Source organism: Hevea brasiliensis, chromosome 16 (assembly GCF_030052815.1).
Source record: "Hevea brasiliensis isolate MT/VB/25A 57/8 chromosome 16, ASM3005281v1, whole genome shotgun sequence".
Taxonomy (NCBI): domain Eukaryota; kingdom Viridiplantae; phylum Streptophyta; class Magnoliopsida; order Malpighiales; family Euphorbiaceae; genus Hevea; species Hevea brasiliensis.
In genome coordinates, this window is record NC_079508.1 from 59,406,823 (window position 1) to 59,432,080 (window position 25,258).

At 34.9% G+C, this 25,258-nt stretch overlaps 4 protein-coding genes across 16 annotated transcripts; 3 read left to right on the forward strand and 1 right to left on the reverse strand.

Moving 5' to 3' along the window:
* The first annotated feature begins 918 nt into the window (after nt 1-918).
* Nucleotides 919-3,323, forward strand: LOC110634337 (protein RADIALIS-like 3). 2 transcript variants are annotated; one of them, XM_058137461.1, is made up of 2 exons: nt 919-1,552; nt 3,134-3,323. In XM_058137461.1, the coding sequence occupies exon 1, from the start codon at nt 1,264-1,266 to the stop codon at nt 1,519-1,521; it is 258 nt and encodes an 85-aa protein (XP_057993444.1). In that variant the 5' UTR covers nt 919-1,263; the 3' UTR covers nt 1,522-1,552; nt 3,134-3,323. The 2 variants fall into 2 exon arrangements, with proteins under 2 accessions (XP_057993444.1, XP_021638979.2); XM_021783287.2 differs by having other exon boundaries at nt 925-1,552; nt 3,195-3,323.
* A 3,043-nt stretch (nt 3,324-6,366) lies between these two features.
* On the forward strand, nt 6,367-14,485 carry LOC110634336 (uncharacterized). Its single transcript, XM_021783286.2, has 8 exons — nt 6,367-7,129; nt 7,392-7,487; nt 7,785-7,895; nt 8,277-8,586; nt 9,067-9,157; nt 12,657-12,999; nt 13,174-13,322; nt 13,655-14,485. The coding sequence occupies exons 1-8, from the start codon at nt 6,833-6,835 to the stop codon at nt 14,163-14,165; spliced, it is 1,908 nt and encodes a 635-aa protein (XP_021638978.2). The 5' UTR covers nt 6,367-6,832; the 3' UTR covers nt 14,166-14,485.
* A 1,324-nt stretch (nt 14,486-15,809) lies between these two features.
* LOC110634360 (AP-3 complex subunit sigma) lies at nt 15,810-18,555 on the forward strand. Of its 12 annotated transcripts, none has more exons than XR_009144677.1 (6): nt 15,810-16,241; nt 16,349-16,389; nt 16,502-16,597; nt 17,416-17,486; nt 17,756-17,845; nt 17,924-18,005. XR_009144677.1 is itself a non-coding variant. In XM_058137446.1 (6 exons), exons 2-6 carry the CDS (start codon nt 16,384-16,386, stop codon nt 18,012-18,014), a joined length of 255 nt encoding a protein of 84 aa, XP_057993429.1. In that variant the 5' UTR covers nt 15,810-16,103; nt 16,349-16,383; the 3' UTR covers nt 18,015-18,555. The 12 variants fall into 12 exon arrangements, 3 of the variants coding, with proteins under 3 accessions (XP_057993429.1, XP_021639013.1, XP_021639014.1); XM_058137446.1 differs by having other exon boundaries at nt 15,810-16,103; nt 16,502-16,514; nt 17,772-17,845; nt 17,924-18,555; XR_009144675.1 differs by having other exon boundaries at nt 16,502-17,486.
* On the reverse strand, nt 18,178-24,393 carry LOC110634359 (uncharacterized). The gene is made up of 16 exons (XM_021783318.2): nt 24,066-24,393; nt 23,809-23,970; nt 23,069-23,248; nt 22,838-22,895; nt 22,247-22,297; nt 21,928-22,010; nt 21,268-21,355; nt 20,982-21,023; nt 20,827-20,901; nt 20,631-20,699; nt 20,415-20,530; nt 19,911-20,023; nt 19,520-19,599; nt 19,233-19,353; nt 18,614-18,680; nt 18,178-18,506 (listed from the first exon to the last, which is right to left on the reverse strand). The coding sequence occupies exons 1-16, from the start codon at nt 24,317-24,319 to the stop codon at nt 18,377-18,379; spliced, it is 1,689 nt and encodes a 562-aa protein (XP_021639010.2). The 5' UTR covers nt 24,320-24,393; the 3' UTR covers nt 18,178-18,376.
* Between the last annotated feature and the right edge of the window lie 865 nt (nt 24,394-25,258).

Genomic DNA, 25,258 nt, shown 5'->3' on the forward strand with positions numbered 1-25,258 from the left:
ATTTTTAATTAAAAAATAATATATATATATATATTACGTGCATAGCACGGTATTCCGCTAGTTAATATTATTGTGCAGTTGGTGGTCAAAATTCAAATCGTCATGCGAGGGGAATTCTATTTTTTGTAATTCAAAAAAAAATAAAAATTCAAACTAGAATCGGTGGTTAAGTTTAAGGTTTAAGAGAACTGGAATTAATTTTGAGAGTTCTCTAATTTTAATTTTTATTAAATTTAATTATTAGAATTTTTTTAAATATCGATTTGACTTGATATTGGACAGAATCAAAGTATTAATGAATTATAAATTAATAATATTTAAATTATTTTTAAAATTATAAAATTATGAGTTTATATTCTAATACAAAATAATATCTATCGTATAGAAGTAAAGAGCACGGAGAAGTAGAAATTCACTTTTTTTTTTTTTTTTTTTTTTTTCCGGCATAGCTGCTTTGTTTTGGACCTGGAAAAGCAGCTTCTGGATCTTGGAGTGAAACAAGAATGACGTAATCCACTTGCGAAAGGCCATTCCATGCAGATGTAGCCAACTTGCTATGTAGGCAAATGAGGTCTTCTCAGGATTTGCTAAGATATTATCTTGAAAGGAGAATATTCCTCACAATTAGTAGCAGCTATTTTTTACTTTCCAGTAAGAAAAAAAAAAGTACCTCTCAATTACGTCCTACTACAAGACGACGACGACCAGCGGCCAAGCTACCTATTCATAGACAGGATGGGTGGGGGTGTTGGGGTGGGGTTGGTGTGGTGTCAAAATCCTATATAAGAGATGAGTCCTACAAGATAGTAATTTGAGTTGCCACGTTAAGCAGTGAGCAAGAGGCTTGTGTTGTATCCACAACTTTGCCAGAACACTACATGTGGTAGCTAATGCCGTACTTCAAACCATATTGTTATCCTCTGACCAGTAACTATCAAAGTGAAATCAAATTCAAATCCCACTTGCCACCTGATTGAAAAAAAATTCAAAGAATATTGTTTTCATTCAGAAAATTAAAGAGGCTGTCCTTTCGATACTGATTCTTCTCTTTCGCTTGCGGTTCTTTGTCGTCCACCATCATGTGGTTGTCAAAGGGACGAGTCACCCTTTGTTCTACCATTTAGGTGGATATATTCCCCCACCACCTTTTTTCCTCCTGCTTATAAGGAGCTCCCTATGGTGATTTCCAGCTCCCATAGCAATCCATAATCTGTTTTTCTTCTGTTGAAATCAAAATTCAATCACATTTATTCTTTCAAGCTAATGGCATCCAATTCTCTCACCTCCTTAAGAAACTCTTCCTCTTCTTGGACACCTAAGCAGAACAAGCAGTTCGAAAAGGCCCTGGCTTTATACGATAAGGACACCCCTGATCGCTGGCAGAATGTGGCAAAAGCTGTAGGTGGGAAATCTCCAGAGGAAGTCAAGAGACACTATGAAATTCTTATTAAGGATGTCAGGGAAATTGAATCCGGCCGAGTTCCATTTCCTAATTACAGGTCCGGTCGAAAAACCAACTAATGGCATTGCCTTCCAAGTTTCAAGTGCAGAGGTAATATCAGAGCTTCATGGTTTCATTGTATCTGAGCTCTTTCATAAGAACTGCTTCGTTCCTGTATTCAATATAAGTATATATGCATTCCCCATTTCCTTTTAATGTCATAGTATTGGTAGTTGATATATTAAATTTATTGCTTTTACCCTCCGTATAAGTAGATTTTTGCAGACTAAAATTGAGCAATAAGTGATGAGCCCTGAGCTGAGAAAATTATTGACATGCCTGGGGACCATGGAATAATCCAAGAAAGTAGAGATGGAGAACTCTAAAGTGTCAGTTTTATCATTTATGTGGTCCACCGATATCCCCACTTATCATCAGGCTAGGCCAACATCATATTCCACTAACTGCTTAACATAGAAAAAGCTATCCCTGAAACGTAATCTCTTCAACTTGTTATCCTGTCTCTAAGCCATAGGTCAGATTGTTCACATCACATGAGATCTAAGCCTAACATTACTTATTTTTGGATAGGGTTGTGCTCGGTTTTTTGGGAAACAGAACCGTAACAAATTGAATTTATTTTGATATTTTAATTCGGTTATAATTTTTCACTAAGAATCAAATCAGAACGATATCGAAACCAAATCGGAACCGTACCGAACTGAAACCAAACCAAGAATCGAATTTATACATATGTTTTTCTATTTTTTAGATGTGTTATATACTTTCAATATAATTATATATATTTATATATGTATATATAATTTGAACTAAATACAACCCAATATTATATTTTATTTTTCTATATTTTCTTAATAATTTTAGTTATAAATATATTAAATTATCTTATAATTCTTAATTATAAATATACTATTATCATTTACATATATATATATATATATATATATATATATATATATATATATATATTCTTAATTATATTTATATCTTATAGTTAAATATTATATGATTAATAAATAATTAAAATGTATATTATATGACATACTTATACTATTATATTATACATTTAATCCTAAATTATATATATACTTTAAGTATAACTAAAAGATATATTATATGATATATTATATATTAATAACCCAATTTAAAATTTAAATGCTAATTTAAGAATGACTTTTTAAGAAAATAATGACATAAAATTATTTTAAGAACTGAGAACCGAATCTGATTCATACTGAATCGAACCAAAATCGAAGAATCGAGAACCGTATCGAATTGGAACCGAAATAATGAAAAATCAAACCAGAACCGTATCGAAATTTCAGTTTAGTTCTAGTTCTTGACAAAACTCTGAACTGAACATAAACCAAACATCCCTATTTTTGGTAACACGATATTTAATGGTGTCCGCTACTCAATATTTGATCAATAGCTGGAATTTGCAGGAGGGATGTCCAAAGTTGTTGCAGTTAAAAAGAACCAAAAACAAAAAAAGCTCCTATGTGATATCTAAGCCGCTAGCCTTTTATTTTTCACTTGCAAACCATTAAACTTAATATTTTATTCTTACTCTAGGATTCATGACATTGTCTTCATTCCAATCTATATGGAACTTATGTCTGCATTATTTATTAGTTATTATTGAAAACTCCTAAACTACTACCTCCACAGGTTAGTTGCTGTTTTATTTTGGGCTAAAAGTGATTCTTCTACCCTATTCTCTGCCATGCAGGCTCCCTCATGTGTCAAAAGCTAAAGCTGACCAAAAGATGCAGCTCAGTGGCATGATTGAGAATGTAATACTCCAAATTTTTAAAGTTATTATTTTGTGAGTAATATTAATATTTTAATTTTATTTAAATTTTAGGAAATTATTTAAAATTTTTTTGGATTTTCGAAATCGGGTTTGATTTTCCTAAAATATAAAACTTTGATGATTTTTAAAAATTAATTTAAAGACCATGTGGCAAAACTAAAAATATATTTGGAGTCTACGAATTTTTCTGAGTTTTTAGAATTTTTTCAGAATTTTTGGGTCTTGTTTTCGATCTCAAGGCAGAGTAAAAATTTAAAATTTTGTATCCTGAATCGAACCAGCCGAATCGAACTGGACTGGATTGGACCGATCGAATCAGACCGGCCCTTTTCTTTTTCTTCCTTCTTCTCCCTCACGCGCCCGACCTCTCCTCCTTCCCTTCCCGTTTTCTCTCTCCTCCCTCACCCCCGGCCGCGCCGCCGTCTCCCCAGCCACCCCAACTCGCAGGCGCGCCGCCCCACCACCTCCCCACGGCCGGCCGACGCTCCAGGCGGCCGGAAAACGCGCGCGAAGACCACCCGATGAGCGCGCGCCGTTTCGACTTTCTGGCCGAAATTCGGTCGATCCGGCTACCGATTGGGCCGGGTCTTGTGTCAAACACCATCTACACCTCGAGCGCTTTCCATAGACACCAAGAACACCAAAATCCATTAAGCGGTTTGTCTAATTTTTGTCCGAGAAGTTTTAACCTATTTTGACTTTTGGGCTAGATTTCTCACAAACCGTGAACCCCACGAGAAAACCGAGAGTACCAGAACGCTCCACTCGTCGATAGCTTCGCGGCAATATAAATTTCAAAATTTTTCGACACCATTTTCGGTGGGTCCCACGGAACTTCGTAGTATTTTTTCGAGCATTAAATGAGCTTAGAAAATTTCGTAGAAATTATATACTAACCCCCGTGTTGTGGGCTTCGTGGAGGTACCTTCAATTAGCAGAAATCCGACAGTTGTCCAGGTCTGTGAATTTTTGGCCAGACAGACTGACTAACAAAAAGGTCTCCGAATTGGATCTAGATTTTGGCTACCCACCATTGTCAGACGTCCCGTGCGTGTCCCCGGAGTCGGAATCGGCATAGGTAAACCCGAACCTTACTTTTTCATAATTTTCTAGTGCTTAAATGGGATTAAAAATCCATAAAATATTCGTGATAGCTCAGAAAATTATAATTCTTTTTGCAATAGTCTACTAATATTGCTAAGGACCGCGGGGCAAAATTTTAGAATTTTTAGAGTTTATTTGGATAGTTTTTGCAAAAAGGGTCAATTATAAGGACTAAACTGTAATTTTATATATTGTGATTGATGACTGTTTGGATGGGTTCAGGAGGGGCTGTGTGATATGATTGAGTTGTGGGTGTATTGTTGGTGGATATAAAAGTGTGTTTTAAACCCATTTGCAGGTTGGGTAGGTCCTAGGTATAGGGAAGATTCTGCCGGATTTTCAGCACGACTTAGGATGTCTTTGGTCTTTTTCTTAGTTTGTATTGAGTTAAATTTATTAAATGATTTTAATAAAATTATCAGGTGAGTGGGACAGCCTTCTTCCTCAGCCCAGCCACCGCAGTGACTGCTGTCAAGTCTGTGAGTAAAATATTAATTTTAATTGTAATTTCGATATTATTATATGTTCAAGCATGCCCATGCATCACTTATATGTATATATCTATTTAGTTAAACTCTAGGCACATTTTATGTTACATTCACAACTGTTAAAGTGCCATGGATGTTGTTGTGGTAATTTGGAGCAGTATGCGTGCGTTGGCGTGCGTGTGATACAGTGTTGGCTATGGATAGGAGGGGTAGACATGGCTTGAGATCTTCGTTGGGATTCGGTCCTTCGGAGTAGACACGGCTTGAGTTCTTCATTGGGACCCTGATTTGGTTTATTAAGCGAAAGTCCGACTTGAGTTCTTCGCTGGCACAGGTTGGATTTAAGAAAGCTGTATAGGGGATCAGCTCCATATATTTATGATTTGACATTACTGGGTGTGTGAGTGCTCTAAATTACTTTTTTGCTGTTATGATGTGAAAATATTACTGATATTGCATTTTACTCTATAGGGTGCATTAGCTTTAGATAGTTATAGAGATTATAGTTAAAATTGATATTTTACTCTCTGAGTCGAACGCTCACTCCTGTTCATTATTTTTCAGGTTACAGGAGTATTTTTGTTGTGGTTAACCTGCTTTTCTCCTTCGCAGGTTGTTTATTAATGTTTGTGTAATTCTATTAACTTCTAGAATTTCCGCATGTGTTATAAATATTTATTTGATTTGGGTCTGTAATGTTGGACCTGTAAACGTATTATTATATGTATGTTTGATGGACTGGATGAGGGAGCTGAACTCCCATTTATTTTTATGACATTTGAGTATGTGGAGGGTGAGGTGAGCTCCCCAATTGATTATACATTGTGTTTACAAGTTGGGTGAGTCAAAAACTCCCCGTTGAAAGGTCTACTTTTATGGCCGGACTTTGTTCGGTTAAATTCTTGAAATTGGACTCAAATGGGCCTTAGAGTTGGGTCAAGGAATAGTTAGGCTTACTACGGGCCTCGGGGGCATTAGGCTGGTCCAGGTCCTAGTGCCGGTCCGACCCATAGGATGGGTCGTGACAGAGAAGGGGGGAAATTGCATATTCCACTGTATATTTCCCTTACTACTTCTTCTTCTTCTTTATCTTCCCCATGTGATTGTATTTTCCTCTTATTAATTAAACCAATGTGATGAGATTTATATATACATTATGAGGTATACTCCCTTGTCCCACACATACGGCGACTCTCCTTACATAAATTTCACTCGTTAAGCTGCATGATCTATTTGTTAGTGTGCGAAAGGCTTGGAAAGAAAAAGAAAAAAAGAATCCATTTTATGAGTCTCATTGGCATGTTATGTATTAGCTAGCAATGAATAATAAATTGAGATTTGGAATTGAAATCAAGTTGGGGTCCATGATAGCTAGATATAGTAAACAATATGAATTACAAAATATGGGCTATCCCAAACAATTTATTTTTACATTGGTTAATATTTAATAGTAAAAAAAAAAGGCTCACTTGGATGATTTGGTGTTTGGACTTCTAAAGTTCCAAGTATTTGTTTTGAGTATTTCTGTACTTGGCTTTAGTTATATTAGACATTTTACATCTAGCACATAATGAAGTTTGTTGAAATGAAAATGGTTAATAGTTTTTAATAATAGGATTAAAATGTCTTAATTATGATTTAAGTGTTTATCTATAATTACTAATCGTCAATTGTCAATCGCTAATTCATACATTAGGAACTAAGCAGCCCATAAAGAATCCCAATCCAAATAGGCCCATACAAGATATCCATTCAACTGTTTGGGCCCAATAGAATCCAGATTGTTTCCGAAGCAAAAGCTCTTCCCCCCACCAGGACAAAACTTCCGTTTAAACCCTAGCAACAAGGGTTTATGCTCTCGCGCCAGACGCTGAAAACAAAACCTTCGATTCCCCAATTCACACATGACCTAAATTTCGATCTTTTGAATTCATTTCAAATCCTCACTCAAACATCTTATTCATGTCTGCATCTAAATTATCTTCCTGTGTAGCAGTTGCTGCGGCTGCGGCTGTTGCCTCCTTGTCCTCGCTCCAAGACCGGGCCTACGCCGACGGGTCTTTTCGCTTCAATCCCTTCTCTTCCTCCTCATCTTCGTCTTCAAGTTCATCTAATTCTTCTTCGAAGCAGCAAGCGGACCACTCATCAAATGAGAAAGCCGAAGCCGAGGAGCCTAGGGGGGCGGGGTTCGATCCCGAAGCGTTGGAAAGAGGCGCTAAAGCTCTTCGCGAAATCAACAGCTCTGCTTATGCCAAACAGGTTTGGTTTTTAATTCTGGTTTTTCTTTCTCCAATGTTTGATTGCCTAGAAAATGGTACGAACCGGAAGAATCCTGAGCTTTCGATATTAAATTGTGTATTATTTCATTTCACGCATTTGCCAACTTCACTTGGATTGACCATGTTAAGCAATATTCCTCTAATTCGAGAAACCTTGCATTTAATTTAATTTGGTTTGTATTTTGTGTTTATGGAGTAATTGGAAATGATTTCAAATTGCTTATGAGTAACGCTGTTTTCAGGTTTTTGATGTTATGAGGAAGCAAGAACAAACTCGGCAAGCAGAATTGGAAGCTGAGAAAGCTCATTACGAAGCTATTCAAGCTCAAGTTGATATTGTGAGTGATAAGCTATCCTGTGCAATGTTCATGGTGCTTTCTCATTTTTGTTCCAATTATTCATTTGCTTATGTCTGTAAGTATGTGGCTATACTGCAAATTATGGTTTAATCGTAGTATTACCAAGACTTAGTATCACTGTGTGTACCAAGTCAAATGATTTTTTCCCCTCATAGTCTTCATCTTTAACTTTTCAACATCAGCCTTGCATTATTACTTGAAGGCTAAGATGTTTCTCTATTTTTTTTCAATCATCTATGTATTTTAACTTATTCTGTCAACATCATGTATTGACAGGACAGGCAACGGAAATTGGCTGAAGAACAACGAAACCTAGTGCAACAACAAGCACAGGCAAAGGCTCAAATGCTGCGATATGAAGACGAACTGGCTAGAAAAAGGATGCAGGTTTTTGAAGCCTTACATTCTAGCCTTGTTGAAAAATAATTGGGATTTGGTTCACAAAATGCTTTTTCTTGTTATCCAATTGGTTTACAAATGGTTTCACACTATAGAAGAAAAGACTGTTGAATTTCTGAAACAGGGCCTGCAAATGTTTTTTAGGCATATTTGTAAGCATGTTGAAGCAACTGGCTTCATGGTTCCATCAGTGTATGTGTTGCATTGTTTGTTAAAAGTGAGTGATAAGATGACACAAACAAATTGATTAGTTGGCCCTTAGGCTGAATTCTCCAGCTAATTATTCTTGTGTAAAATTTACATTGCATGGTAAGCAGATATGTTTTTGCCTTCAAAAGTTATATTTTGTTGTCTTATCATTATTTTCAGACAGATCATGAAGCTCAGAGGCGACATAATGTTGAATTGGTTAAGATGCAAGAGGAGTCTTCGATACGAAAAGAACAGGCAAGACGAGCTACTGAGGAGCAGATCCATGCTCAACAGCGCCAGACTGAGAAAGAGAGAGCTGAAATAGAACGGGAAACAATAAGAGTTAAAGCCATGGCTGAGGCTGAAGGCCGGGCCCATGAGGCAAAATTGACTGAGGATCATAACAGAAGAATGTTAGTTGAACGGATAAATGGTGAAAGAGAAAAATGGCTTGCAGCTATTAATACTACTTTTAGTCACATTGAAGGTAAATGACTACTTACATGTTACTCAATTCATGGTTGTCTCACTGACAGGGCTGGTTGGCTGGTACGACTAAGTGATATCTTGGATAAAAATGGTTGTTTAGCAGAGTCAAAACCTGCTAAGTAAATGCACCCCTTAGATTAACATGTCACCTTTCACAACATGTGCAGTACAATATACCATGATATCTTTTGGAGGACATTATTCAAACTATCCATGTGTATTGTGTCTTGATTTTATCATGTAACTAAGTTGCATGTCATTCTATGGAATGAATGGACACTAACTTGATTTGTCAAATTACCTCCTGAGTTATAAAATGGGAAGGCTCATGAGTTTGCAAAATCGTGGCTTTTTCTTTACAATAATTGAAATGAATGTTTAATTGATAGTGCTCTTACTTCTTACATTTCCAGCAATTTTATAACTCGTAGCATGTTTTCTACAACATGTATTGTCTTCAATGTAAATTGCTTTACAGGTGGGTTTAGGACTTTACTGACTGATAGAAATAAATTGATTATGACTGTTGGAGGAGCTACTGCATTAGCTGCTGGAGTTTACACAACCAGGTCTATATGATGCCTTTTTCAATGTATTTACTCTTCACTTTGACATATACATGATGTATTTGTTTGGTTTGGTTAATCATATTTGTGGATTTTGTTTATCTATTGCATTGATCCATTTTTTTTTTAAAAAAAAAAAGGCTGTGGCACTACTACTTGTTATGCACAAGTTGTTTATGCAAAGATTGAAGTAATTTTGGAAGTATTCTTTGTGATTTGAAAATAGAGCATGACTAACTTATTGTCATTCGCCATCAAGCTATAAGCTTGGTTAGACACAATACAATTTGAAGTGGCAAAAAGGAGAGTCTGGCATTGCCGCCAAAACGATCTTCCAACCAACCATGGATACTTATTAACAACGCAATTGCAAGGCACATACCTGAGAGAGGTGAGGTGCACAATTGATAAAATAAGACAACTATTCAAATTAATAACATAAAATATTTAGAATTTTAGCACCATTTTTTGGAAGTCCATATAAAAATAAAACTGAAGATTCATCAAATTCAGATTCATGACTTCCAACTTCCAAGGTTATCTTCTTCTTCTTCCTCTTCAAAATTGATCTCTTCCTTATTTTTCCCATCTCTTAAATATTGGAGGAGTAATGGGTAACAGATTCTTCTATAAAAATTAAGCAAATAATTAACAAAAACATTTTAAAAAAGAGAGCTTCCAATCCAGAAAAGAGAAAAGAAAGGGAAAGAAGAGGGGGGGGGGGGGGGTGGTGTGGCGGGTTTCAAGAAGTGGGCAGCAGAGGTAGAATGAAGATAAGCAGTCATGGGCATCATGTTTTGGATTAAGTTGAGTAGAATAGATGAAAAAAGGAAAACAAAAAAGCTAGATATTTAATCCACTTGCCTTAGAAAAATCCGGATATGCTTGGAGAACACTCAAAAAGATCCTTCATGAAGCTCTTAGGTCAGCAGCCATGGTGGCTTGCCTAGGGAGGGCTGCCGTCCAATAGCCTTTAGCCAACTGGACCATTTATGGTGGTGCAAGACTGTCCCAGGCGGTTCTGGAAAATTGCAAGGGTGAACCTCATTTCGTCCTGCCAGCCCCAGGCGCTTCCAGGGCATTCCAGGCCAATTCTGCAGTTGAACCTCATTTGCCAGATGCTCCGTGCACGCCCGTGCGTGTTCTGCACACCTGTGCGCATATGCGCACTCACATGGATGCTCCGCCCGCCCTCGTGCTTTGCTTGCCTGTGCGCTTGTTGAACCTCGTTTACTCGCGAGCCTGACAAGAGGAGCTTTAAGAAAAGGAGGATATGAGTGAAAAAGAGTAGAGATGAGGATGAGAGGGAAGGGAACAAACCTGGTTTATTTCTGCAGAAACCCTTAAAACGTCTTCTTCCACTTTTTCTAATGGCTTTCTTCTGACTGTAACTAAAACAGTGTTCTTCTTTTGTTCTTTTTTGTTTTAATTTGATATTTTCTCATGGTAAGATAGCTTAAAAACTTGTATCAATGTTGACAATTTTAGATTAAATAACATTATAGAAGAATTAAAAAAAAAGCAGCAGACTTAGATATCATTGAGGCATGCCTAGGTCTGCACTTCATGCCTCGGGAAGATCACTTGTTTATTAGGGTTTGAGGTGCTAGAGGCTGATTCCCTTGCACCTTGCATCTCAGGCAGTGTTATTAAAGGCGAGCCAGGCGACGCGAGGCGCCTCTCTGTCGCCTCGACTGGAACGCCTGGCTGGGCTTTGGAGAGGCGACGCCTTAGGCCGGCGAGGCGAGAAGCGATGCAGGCGAGAGGCGACGCCTCATCAAAGCAACGGTAAGTTTTTTTTTTTTTTTGATGAAAAAACTAATAATAAACCTACCACAAAAGAGCCGCACCGTGAAGACAGCAGCCCCGCTCTCTTCCTCGATTTCACGCTCGTGACAGATACAAAACAGGACCAACAGGTACGCCCTCTCTCTCTCTCTCTCTCTCTCTCTTCTCTTCTTCTTCTTCTTCTTCTTCTTCTTCTTCTTCTTCTTCTTCTTTCCTCTCCGATCTCTCTCTCTCACGTCGTCTTCTTCTTCTTTCCTCTCTCCAGTCTCTCTCTCTTACGTCGTTTTCTTCTTCTTTCCTCTCTCTGATCTCTCTCTTGCACGTCTTTTTCTTCTCGGCTTTCTCCCTCTTCACTTATTCTGCTTTCCCTGCTGCTGCGTAGACCACTTGTTTTTTATTTTTTATTTTTTTTCCCTCTCCTCTCCTTCTTCTTTCAGCAGTCCCTTTTTATTTTATTTTTTCCCCCTCCCCTCCTTATTATTAATTAGTTATTATTTATTTATTTATTTATTTATTATTAATTTAATTATTTTATTTTTTATTCTTATTAATTAATTATTTAAATTTTATGGGCATTGCTAAATTAATTTATTTACTTTGTATTCTTGTTTAATTGGTTGATTAATTAACATGGGTATTGTTGATTTATTGGTAATTAGTTTAATTTTTATTTGTTATTCTTGTTAATTTGATTAGTTTTACTTTTTGCCTTGTTAATTAGACATTAGTTGTTAATTAATTATTTATTTTATATAGGTATTATTAATTTATTATTAATTTGATTTTTTTACTTTTTATTATTGTTAATTAATTATTTAATTTATATGGGTATTGTTAATTTGTTATTAATTAGTTTACCTTTTACTTGTTATTCTTATTAATTAGTTTTAGTTTGATTAATTTTACTTTTTTCTTATTAATTAGATATTAGTTGTTTATTTTATATGAGTATTATTAATTTATTGTTAATTTGATTATTTTCTTTTTGTTCTTAGTAAGTAATTGTGTAATTTATATGGACACTATTAATTTGTTGTTAATTAGTTTACTTTTTACTTCTTATTATTGTTAATTATTTTTTTTTCTTTTTAATATCCTTTTTTACTTATCAAGATGAATATATATATATATATATATATATATATATATATATATATATATATAATTTAAGCAATTAAGGTTATGGCGCCTTACTTCAAAAAGGCCCTCGCCTTGCCTCTCGCCTCTCGCCTCTCGCCTGAGGCCATAGAGTACTTTATCGCCTTAGTGTCGCCTTTCGCCTTAATAACACTGATCTTAGGTGCACCTTTAACAACTATGCAACCAACACCATCATGCATTCGCTATTTTGCTACCATTTTCAAGACCTCACTGCCATCATTATTACCACAATGACCACTATTAGTGCTCTGCAAGATGTCTATAATAACTTTTATCAGTTACCACTTTGTTTTAGGCGGTCATATAGTGTGTCCTGAAGGAATTTTTCAATAGCACATGTGCATTCTTTTATTCAGGTCTTTTATACCTTGTTGCGGATGTTATTCTGTTGATCACTTAACCTTCTATATCTTGTTGTAGATGTTCTGCTAATCATATGATTAGACTGATACTAAGCTCTTGAATTCATTACCCTTTTGAAACATGGTTAATGATGTGGCTGTTGCTAATTAGATTTTTTTTGTCTCTCTGGTATTCTTTATTGTGTTCACAGGGAAGGTGCCAGAGTGACCTGGGGTTATATCAACCGAATACTGGGGCAACCATCACTGATCCGAGAATCATCCATTGTTAGATTTCCATTTTCTGGGGTATTATCTCGTGTAAGGAACAATGTTTCCAAATATAGCACAACAGCTGGGACAGCAGTGCCTTTGGAAAGTAAGGGTGGCTTCAAAAATATTGTTCTTCATCCTTCATTGCAAAGGAGAATAGAGCACCTTGGTAGGGCTACAGCCAACACTAAAACTCACCAGGCTCCATTTCGCAACATGATGTTTTATGGACCTCCTGGCACTGGTAAAACCATGGTTGCAAGGGAGATAGCTCGAAAATCGGTATGACATTTAAGTCATTGACTCATTTTTTTTCTTTTATTTTTTTTCGATCTTGTTGGTTTTTAATATCGTCTGCCGACTGTTGGTTTTTGCACCTGTTTGTGTCAAGGGAGCAGTTGAACTTGTTCCTAAATTTCTCGTCAGTCTCTCTGACCCTTGGATCTTCTCCTGTAGGGTTTAGATTATGCTATGATGACAGGAGGGGATGTTGCGCCATTAGGTGCACAGGCTGTTACAAAAATACATGAGATTTTTGATTGGGCTAAGAAGTCTAGGAAGGGCCTTCTGCTTTTTATTGATGAGGCTGATGCATTCCTGAGTGAGTAAGTTCATCACAGTCTGATATGTCATCTTCCTTCTTGGTATTAAAAAGATATTCCTCCTGTTCATGATATTTGATAAATTTTCATATATGGAATTGTAAGTTCATCAAGGTCCCAATTTTGACTTCAAATTTTGGTCCATTTTTCCTATTTTCCTATTTGAACTTAAACTAAGGATATGGCAGGTTTTGTTGGAATATGTGGGAAGTTCTGGAAAAGTTTGGAACAATATTAGTTCTTTATTAGGCTTTGAAAATCCAAATTTTTGGCTTAGGATCATGGCTAGGAGTTTAGGCAACTATGCTGACAGTTCTATTACTGATTTAATGCAGGCGTAATAGTACACATATGAGTGAAGCTCAACGAAGTGCTTTAAATGCATTGCTCTTTCGAACTGGGGATCAATCAAGAGATATAGTTCTTGTCCTTGCCACAAACAGACCAGGTGACCTGGACAGTGCCATCACCGACCGTATTGATGAAGTGATTGAATTCCCGCTTCCTGGAGAGGAGGAACGCTTCAAATTGTTAAATCTTTACTTGAGAAAGTACCTCTCTGATGAAGCTGAAAATGAGTCAAGTTGGGGCTCTTTATTCAAGAAGGAGCCACAAAAGATAACCATTAAGGATATTTCTGAAGATGTGATTCGAGAGGCTGCTAGGAAGATAGAAGGGTTCTCTGGTCGTGAGATAGCTAAACTCATGGCAAGTGTCCAAGCAGCTGTCTATGGGCGGCCTGACTGTGTATTGGATTCCCAGCTGTTCAGGGAGGTTGTAGATTTCAAGGTTGCGGAGCATCACCAGCGAATAAAACTGGCCGAAGAAGGAAGTCAACCAGCGTAGCTGGGGGATATGTTCTTGATTTGAGAATCTACATACATACGAGATCTGTCCCAAATCAAAGCTGAATTTTTTGTTCTTTTTCCATGTTTTTGAATGTTGGACTTGTATTATTTCTATTCATGAAAGAGATGCAGGCCAGCGCAGTTCCCTTTGTTATCTCAACACCTCTCCTTCTACCTTTTCACTACTCTCAGTTGCCAAGGACTTTTGTTTTTTCATGCTCTGGGAGCAACATTCTCACAGGAAAATTACTCCTTTTTCCCGCAAATATTGTGAATCATGAAGGGAGATTAACTATTCTTTAAATCATTTCTTTACAATGATTATGTATTCTCACTAGAAATGGGTTCATTTCTGTATTTGCACTCTTTACATATTCAGCTAAATCTAAAAATATTCTATTCTGCCCCATGATTGTGGGTGGACAGCTTTATTATGAATTTTCGTCTCTATATCAATAAAATTGTTATTTTTTTTTATTTATGAGAAATTTTTAAAGATGAAGGGATTATAAAAAAATTTAAGTTCTCGACACTATGAAAGAAACGTATAAATGAGAAAATAAATATCTAAATATAGGGAAAGGTATATGATAAATTGTATTAACAGAAAAAAAAAAAGTACTCTTAGCCAACACTTAAGTTAAATACTGGTTAATTTTCAATTAAAAAAAAAGTTAAATACTGTTAGAGACTTGACCAGGATTTTTGTTTGACATTGTTATTTGAAATAATATTGAGATAAAAAAATATTTAAAAGATTTTATTAAATTTTAATTTAAATCTAATATATTTTAACTATATATATTAAAAAAAAAAAAAAGAAAAAACAGTTATTTTAAACTTTCTCAAATGAACTTTAAGAAGAAAAGTGCTTTGGGTAGAAAGCTTTGAAGGGTAAAATTGATATTATGATGAACGTTTCCCTTTCCTTAGACTTTATTTTTTTTTTCACTGAGTAGTGGTAAAATTAGAAAATTATGAACAAAATGACTTTTTGTACTAATTCAAATTTTAAGGATTAACAACTAATGTAATTTTTAAAACAGAAAGATTGATTAATAAATAATGATAAATTTTTAAATTAAATAGTAATTCTCTCAAATAAATTTGAGTTATTTATATTTTTTAAAGTATTAAATTCAGTATTAATGCCCGAACGACAAGCAATATAATTAAAAGGAATAATTTAATTATGGACTGAAATTTAGGAGATGAAGAAACACGAAAATATTTTTTTTTTTAATTGTCAGGAAAACAGGGATTTAAAAAAAAAATTATTAATTCTTAAATATGCATTTGATTGCATAAAAAAAAAAAAAACAGCAACTAATTGTCATCCGCTGCAGTTCAAAAAAAATTATCAACGCGCTAATCATGAGCTGCCACGTCTCTGCTCCATTTACCAATTCTAGCTCAGCAGTCGTTAACGTTCTATCAATAGTTTTCTTGCTCGTTAAACGTTGAAATTTGAGCATCAAAATTGCAATGGCTGAAAAAAAAAATAATTTTTTTTAAAATTATTTTATTATTTTAATAATTTTACAATTAAAATTTATTAAATTTAATTATAAATTATTTTTTAGTATTTTTTAATTAATCTGTCTTAAAAAAATATTTTTCTCGATAACCATTCAGGAACGCTAACACCAAATACCAAATATGCTCTCTAACCCCATGACGCCCGTAACAGCAAAACTAGTACTCATATGGCGCGCATCATTTGAGATGAAATAACAATTAGCCCTAAACAATAAAAACAATAGAGGCAAATTCTGGTTAGAGAGATCATAGATCATAAACTACAGGAGCAGCTTGCCTGGGAAGTCGGAATCAAGATAGATTCTCAATCTCCAAAGAAGAGGTGAAAATGATAAAAGCGGTGACAATAATGAACCCCCAAGGCAAATTTCGCCTAGTCAAATTTTATGATTTTTTGGTAAATAAAAGCTCTCACTGTCAAGGAGTTCTTCCAATAATCACTTGCAATTTTATTTTCAACCAATTTTTTTTTTTTTTTTGAAAACTCAATTTTCCGAGATCAAACTGTAGAGACGCAGCAGCGTACTTAGAGGGGGTGAACAATCTCTAACCTTTATGCACCAACAGTCAACAGACTTTTCATTGCGAGTAATTTTTCGTTTCTGATTTGAGTTTTCAGATTATTATTATTTTTTTTTTCAGTTTTATGCAGTGGCCCAGAGAATGTCTGCAATTTCATGGAGGTCGATTCTATCTTTAGTCCGGCATTAAATACTTCTGCCTCTCGCTCGCAATTTGATTAAAATGGCAGATTCTATGCTTTTTGTGAAGGATTCTTTTTTCCATCTATGGCAGGATAGTCGTCTGGGTACAAACACTATGCAACTCTCTACTATGTGTTTGTATTTGATACCTGTGAAAATGAGCTTGCGGTGCTAGATCTCATTCAAGGTCGTTACCAATAATGAATTATTGAAATGCAATTATATTTGGGCGTGAGTGTTATGTTTCAATTTTCAAAAGTAAATGTTGGAAACACATAGTAAAGTGGGTTTCAGTCAAAATGATTGATTAATTGGAAGTTCATTACCAAATCGAGGATATGGTAGGGATGTTAATACATTATCGATCATTGGGTTTGCACATTGTAATAAAATTTCTATGGTCATGGAAGAACACAAATTTAGAGAATATCTATTTTATATGATAGTTATTGCTAAGATGGAGTGGCTGTCATTTTAGTAATTATTTTACATCCAAATTTGAACAATAGATAAGAATAGCTATTCCATCTTATCATATTTCATGCTTTTCAATGGACCAAATGAAGCCTACAAGTATGCATGGTTAATTAAAAAGACAGTAAAGTGTAACTAATGCACATCCTGGAGGAAGATACATCGGTTGTGTGCAATACTTTGTTGTTTGGATTGGTTTTATGGAACCGATGTCGCTTTCCCTTGATTGAATTTTTGTGCAGTTCATACTTCAACCAGTGCCTTCCGAATTCTGATAAACACCCAATGTCTTTTTTGAGCTTCAAAATCTTTAACTCCATCAACTGATATAACTACATCTTCTTTGTTCATGAGCTGGCAGCTTGCTGCTTTTGTAATCTTATTGTTTATCACGAGATGAAGGTACTTTATTGCTTAAGATTAGGGCTGGATAACTTTCAGGATCTGCCCATGAATAGTTGACTTCCCATCTGAAATATTAAAATGTTCTCTTTAAGTTTAGAGCTTGTAATTAAACTTCCGTTTCTTCAGTTTTTGTAGAAACACTGGGCAAATGCTTCGGAAATGTGTGTGAGCTTGACATGGTGTTCAATTACAGCAAGGTTTGTACAATCCCCTATTTACTTGCAACATATTTTCTGTCACAGTACCTGGGAAATGTGTGTTTACTATTTCTAGATTGGACAGAGAACTATTTTTGATGAACTCAACCAAAAATTACTTGTGAAAACCTTTAATGTTTAATCACTCAATTTTGTCACATTTTTTAGTTTTCGTTTGATCATTGGATCTGAAATTTTGATTTTATATTTACCACTAATGCACATGGATTATTTCCATTATACCGATCTTCAACCTAATTCTTATGCAGTTGCATACAATTTTAGATGAGAGTTTTTGGAGGTCAGGTTCTTGAAACAAGTTCCACTGAAGTTAAGAAGGCTGTTGAAGAAATATCGAAGTGACTCTCCCCCTCTCTTTCACACGCATAAACACAAATATTTTTTATCATCTATCTAATGTGTTACATGTGAAACAGGCTAGAAGCATTCTCAAATTCCATCACTTTAGTTTCCAAAACTGTTTCTGGTTGGCGAAGTCGACAACACATTGATGTAGAGAGATGTTAAAATGATTGCGATTAACCCATCGAGCATCATGGCGCTCAGACCTGAAATGGTTTCTGAGACGTTATACTTACATTAAGCAAGCTGCTATGGTGGTCATAGTTTCTAGCATTGGTGAATATTTTAAATGATAGTTTGTGGAAAACTTTCAGATTAGTCTACAAGATTGGAAGTTAATGAGTGATTTAAATCACGAGCTTCAATTCATTCTGTTGCTGATGACCTGGGATAATATGGAAGTCCAAATAAAGGATCAGAGGGGTGATTGTTCCCCACGAATAGTTCATCATAACACAGTATTCGAATAACATCAATATGAATAGGAAACCTTAGAAACTTAGAGCAGCAAGTTTGTGTAATTGAATTTATTGGCTTTTAACATCCTGGAGAACTAGATGTGCAGCGTTACGTCCGGGCGCACCCATCACACCACCACCTGGATGGCTTCCACTTCCGCACAGGTACAGTCCTCGAAGAGGTGTCCTATAGTTTGACCTGTATCATCAAGGAAATTTTAGTTATAATAAATTTGTTCAATGCGCGATGAAGATTGCAAAATCTGGTAGCTATACTATGCTCAAACATGCAATTTTTGTCATTACCATCCTTTAACAGGTCGCATGAGGAAGAGGGAATCTAATCCCATAGCACCATGAAATATATTACCGCCTGACAAAGATCATTCAAGAGTCAAGAACTTGATGAAATTTAATAATTTAAACATGAGAAGCAGAGAAAAGCTGGTGCCGCAAGAATAAAGCTAGCATGATTGACCTCAAATTTAGGATGATCTGAATGGTTACTTGCGTTTTAAACACAGTAAATTACTTTGATTCAAAAAAAAAAAAAAAAAACTTAAAATTTACAAACATTATTACATTTCATCTCATATATAAAAGTGGTATTTAATTTTTATAAAACAATCATTTTACAGAAAACACATTAATTTAACAGAAAAAACATTAATTTAACAGAAAAAACGATGAGACATGCTTCAAAAATATATATATAAATTGATAAGATCAGACATTATATTAAATTAATAAAAACGAACTGAAGTAACCATAAACTGCCCAAATTTAACCTAAACCAAGGTCTAATTATCTAATGGTTGTGACTTGTGATTGCACATCCGGATACCTTATCTCAGTCATTGTTAATTTTAAATGCTCAAATGCTGTGCCTAAACTGCCAAAGCTGGTATTTATGGTTACCAAGTACCTGTCAGACCAATTTCCCTTTCAAGGTCTGGTGGGGTCAACATGTCATAACCAATGATTGATGAGCTGAAGTCAGGGGCATATTCTTCAATCAAATTAAAACATCTTTTTGAAAATGATTCCTGCAAACAAATAGTTCTGATCAACAAAGAAGCAAAGAAGGGAAGGCGAGAAGGGTTTTTGGGTGGGGCAGTGAAAAGGAAGATAGAAGTAGAACCAATAGTCAAAATTCTCAGTTTTCACCAAATATCAAATAAAATAAGCTAAAATTTCCGTAATTGAGCTCACTCTATAAGAAGGATCTTCCCAGCTTCCATCTGACGGACTGTAGGGTGTGTACTGAACAAACAAATTTATCACATGCTTACCTACAATTAGACAACAAGAATCCATAAAATGTTATGTGAAACTAAGTCTCATAAACGCAGTGGTCAGTGAGCTCATAACAATGCTGAACAAATGATATTGGCCACTGCAATGATAAAATGAAAAGAATGGGGTGAGTAACTCAAAAACTTTGGATCAAGTACAATTATGGCCAATTCTTTTCCTTTTTTTTTATAACTAATTTTTTTAGTTCCCCTTTCCTTTTCTTTAGGATAAACATCAATAAGTAACAAACAGCAAAATGCTAAGAGATGAAATGGCGCTGACACATAAAAGGCAAATTTTTATGTACCAGGTGGAGAAATAGTCTTGTCCAATGCAGAAGGAATTGTCAGTTCGATGATGGGTCTCCTTGATGGTAACCCATTAACAGCGTCTTGATTGGCCAAGTGAATCTCCTCCATACTAGTTAAAACAGAGACAGAACAGATGTAAGGATGCACAAGATTGTCTCAATTGTTCCATAAGGTGATAAAATCAATTATTATAATGTAATAATGTGGGAGTTCATAAGATTTTAGGAACATTTTACAATTCAAGGTTCTGTTCTAGTGATTATCATAAAATTTTTAATACAGCTGCTAATCACAATTACCACCGCTAATCTACAACACATCTAAGATTAATTCTGTGAGTATTTCATTTTAATAGGCTAACAAATTTTCACCTATATCAAATTATGATTCCTCTATTCAGGCTTGAGCTCCCAAATAGAATGTTAGAGGTCAATAAGTGATGGTTTTTCCTACTTGAGAAAACCATTTTAGGACACCAGTACTATTGAACTAAAGGATACTTCTCCGAACCAATATGAATGGTGCCCATATGCTGAGGGCCTGCATCTGGGTGACTCTGCTTGCAACACTTAAATTGGGGCAGCTTATCAACAGCTATATTTATCTTTGTAGTAGCCTGTTTCAGCAAGTAAAGCAGATATTGACGAGGTAACTATGATTAAAATCAAAACATACAAGTGTGGCAACAATTTCAACTCCAAGGCAATGAAGCTTACAGAACTATAGTCAGAGTATTTCAGGGCACGAATAAAATCTTCAGGAAGAACATTGTTGGGAACTAATTCCTGTATCAGAAAAGCAGAATCTATAATCAGAATTAAAATCTGTTTTAAGACATTATGTTTCACAACAATATTCATCTATGCCACTTGTCAGAAATTATCAATGAATTGGCAGTAATTGACACCTTACCATGAATGTTTTGTAAGGAGTGGCATTTGACAGCACAACTGAAGAAAGCACCTCTGTACCATCAGCCAGTAATACCTAAAACCATGATATCCCTTGTTAGTTTGATTTGAGCTAATAAACCAACTTCATTGAGGGAATTAAATACTGAAACTAACCCCGTTCACTGCCCCAGAATCATCAATTAACATTTCTGAAACCTATACAAACCAAGGCAATTGTCAAAGGTTGCATAGGAGAACAATGGAAGGCGCCAACTTAAAACAGTTGCATAGAAATAAAACATGAAAGAAAAAACAAAAGCTTGACAATGCTTGGCTTATTGAACATGATTTACAAACCAAGGACAACTCAGACAGTAGTGCATACCAAGTTCACCATTCATGCTATTATGGCATTGCAGCAATGGCAAAGAAACCAAATTCAGCTTTCAAGCAAACATACCTCAGCACTTGTTACAATATGCGCCCCGGCTTCCCTAGCAGCATTACCAATAGCACAAGATACTGAACCCATTCCACCTTCAACATACCTACAGTTAGGAAAAATTCTGAAGCATCAGGGCTGTCAAAGAAAGAGGTTAACCGATGCATTTAAGAGTAATAACTATAGGTGCAACAGCAAAATAATATAGATTAAAATAATTAATTTGGAATTTTGTTGAAGCCAAAAGCATTGATTAGTTAAGAAAGAATCTTCTAGCATTTACCTATGAGCTATAAAACAACCTGTATGCTATGGAGGCAAAAATAAAAGTGAATTGGGGGCACCTTCGGCCTCATACTACAAAAGTTTATACCATTTACCAGTCGAAATGATGGAACCTGCAGAATCCTTTCTCAGTTAGAAGAGACTATTTTGTTATTAAATTCTACCTTGCAATTTGTTTTCAATTGATTTTCCAGCCCAGTTTAGTAATACTAGAATCACCAAATCTGAATACTTTCCCCCAAAAGATCCCAGCCATGCAAAAATAATAGGTGACTACACAACTGGTACATGACATATTTGAGCAATAGAAAAAGAAAGGGATCTTAGGAAATTTACAGAATGCTACTTCCAAGATGCACAATTCATACATCAAGCCAGCAATAGAATACATACGACCAAATTCCATGATCCCCATCAGTTTCTCCCATGACATGATGTAACAGAACATATCCACTTCCTGGTGTGTGGACGCTACCCTGCAGTAAATTGTTGAAGAGTCCAAATGATCCATCAATGCTTTTGAATGGACAAATAAGTAAGTTTAAACTGTTCTTCTGAACCTCAAAGTAAAACAATCTGTGTTCATATCATCATCAATAAAAAAACCACACACGAAAAGAGTGACTTTTTAGCATCCCTGGATATGTTTGTTGTCTGAGCTTTACATAAAAGGAATTAACTAATACACCTCCACTTTAAGATGGAGTCTTACCATTGTCCCTATTACAGCATCCGTTGCAAGGGTTGCCTTCAGAACATCTGTCTGTAAATTCAGCAGCAGAGAAAAAGCATGCTCAGGTTAGTAAGATTTTTAGTTTTTTACAAGATCTAAAGTCGGTGCATCTCTAAAAACACTGTTATAGCCATTAAGAAAATTTAGTAAACAAAAACTTCAATAAAATGTACTGAATAAACTTCCTACATCTTAAGATAGTGTTGCCATACGACATAATTTAAAATAAGATTAAGAGATTCCAAATCAACTAGAAGATAGCTTTAGCTCTGAGTTGTACTCAGAATCAAATATTCATTACAAATAATCAAATATTCTTTACAAATACAAAATCAAGCAAGTGGCAATCATTTTGTTATTTCAGAAAACAGAGTGACATTCAAAAAAAATTGTAATATTATGATTTTTAAGCATACGCTTCACAGCATTTGAAGTTCAATGAATTCCAATGAAATAGGAATCAAGATGAGCAAGCTATGTGCTGGAAAAGACAGTAATGGATATAAAATCTTCTCAAGAACTTGAATCTTTCAAATTATAAAATACTATGAGAACAAGTCAAATAATGACCTCAAACCAGTTATTCAAAACCTTTGAAGCTGGAGACAATAAAAGGCCCATGAAGTCCCTGTCAAAATCAACAAACACATATCATGAGATAAGGCTGTTATTTAGGACACTTGCTTAACTCAAGCTAAGAAATTTGCAAGAGTTTGGCCAAGTGATAGCCCTGTCACATGTTTCCCTCCTTAGTATAGCAACAAAACCTGTACACAAGAGACTAGTAAAAAAAGCTCTTACACCATATCTCTCTGACCAATGGAAAGAGCCAGTCGCAAAAAACTTGCCCAAAAAGCTGATTTCTGTATTTTGTCCTTGAATTGATCATTAAGAGATGAGACACCTTGCAAAGATTCTGGAGGAGGTGAATCCAAAAGTGGATCCATAAACTTGCAAAAGTTCTCAAGCTGATTTTCATATCTGCATATGAGAATTTACTCAATTTAGAAATCAGGGAAAAAAGTTATGAATTTATATGGATAAATGAAAATACCAACTAATAATTTAAAGGCAAAAGAAAAGGATACCAACCACAGAAGCAATGTTATACTTTTATTTATGAGGAATCAAGAAATCAGCTAAATTGGAGACTATCATCCTTGTCAAACTATTAGGACGGAACCAAGAGTGAAAACATTGTAAGTTCCCTATATCACTATCATCCTCAAATTTGAATAAAATCAAGCCTTCAAATATTGGCTAGTTTCCGCTATAGCAATAGTCATGATCTTTATTTGCATGGTCGCCTACTCCGTTGTGAGCTAAGCTCAGCATCATTCCACTAGTACTTCAAATTATAACTACTATTATTTCAATCCCAAGAAAACTACAATTATCATATTTGCGTATATTACAAAAATATCAATCAATCGATAATAATCATCTTCAATAGCTCAAACTACACTGCCTCAGCCTCTTCAATAGGATCTTCAACATAAAATGCAAGATAAAAATCATTTATGAACGAAAAAGAGGAGAACCTGGGATAAGCATCGGCATCTCGAACGGAGAACTTGGAAATCTCAGAATGATTAAGTTCCTTATCAGGTCCTAATAGAAGGTAGCGTCCATCTAAACAGGGCGTAAACGACGACGGATTTCTTTTCAACAACTTAAATCCATGTCTCTTTAATTCCAACTCTCTTCCCCAATCCAGAACAAGACGAATGAGTAAAATGATTAAAGAAAATTAAACAATGCTGTTCTTGGAAAAAATGGAGATGAATTTGGTATTTACTTGATGACGGAGGGGCGGAGGAGACTTTGGAGGTAGCTACAGCGAGAGAACTTGAAGCCTGGAATTAGCTCTTCAGTTACGGCTGCGCCACCGATGACATGACGGCGCTCGAGCACAGCGACAGAGAGTCCAGCTTTAGCAAGGTAGGCGGCGGCTGTCAAGCCATTATGGCCGGCGCCGATAACAAGCGCGTCCCATTTCTTCTCCTTGAATGCGCGAGTAGCGGTTGCAGTGGTGAAGCTCCTTCGCCACATCTCTCCGTTTCACAGTGTTTCTCGGTGAGAGTTTAGGCAGTGCAGCTACAATTTAAAACGTGAATAAGATTAAAAAAAAAAAAAGACGGTGACGTTTTATTGTTAATTAAATGAACTGCAATGGTGGGAGTAGGACACCAAGAGAATCAGGACAATGGAGTCCACAGCGGATACTTAGTGAGTGTTTAGTTTATCTGTTGAGTGCAGCTGATAGCTGATAGACATTTAAATAGGTAAATTGTGGTGTTTGACAAGTTTAAAAAAATAGAGCTGATAGTTGATGATATGATTCTGAATCATTTCTATTTTTAGTTATTTCTCATCACCGATTTTTTGTATTTTAACCATATTATCCTTTTTTATTTAACTTAAAAATTAATATTATTAATATTTTTATTTTTTTATTTATAATTTTAATATTTTAATTAATGTATTTCAACTTTATTAAAATATTTTTTTATTAATAACATAAAATATAAAATATTTATTTATATCAAAAAACTTAAAATTAATTATAAATTTTTCTATTAACAATAATAATTATTTTATTATTTTATCTATATTTTTAAAATTATTTAATTATCTTAAAAAATAATTATTTTCTTATTTCAATAATAAAATAAATGATATAATATAAAAGATTAATAATTATATATTTATTTAAATAATATAATATATTAATTTAATAATTATATATTTAATTTAATAATAAAATAAATAATATAATGTAATAAATTTATAATTTTATATTTATTTAAACAATAAAATAAATTATATGATATATACTCTTATTAGTCATTTCACATATTAACAGCAACAGCTAAATATAATTTTACCAAATACTTAATATAAAACAGCTATAATCATTTATCGATTGAATTAATCCAAACAGGCCCTTAGCTCTACTCTGTCCCATCTTTTTTTTTTTTTTTTTTTTTT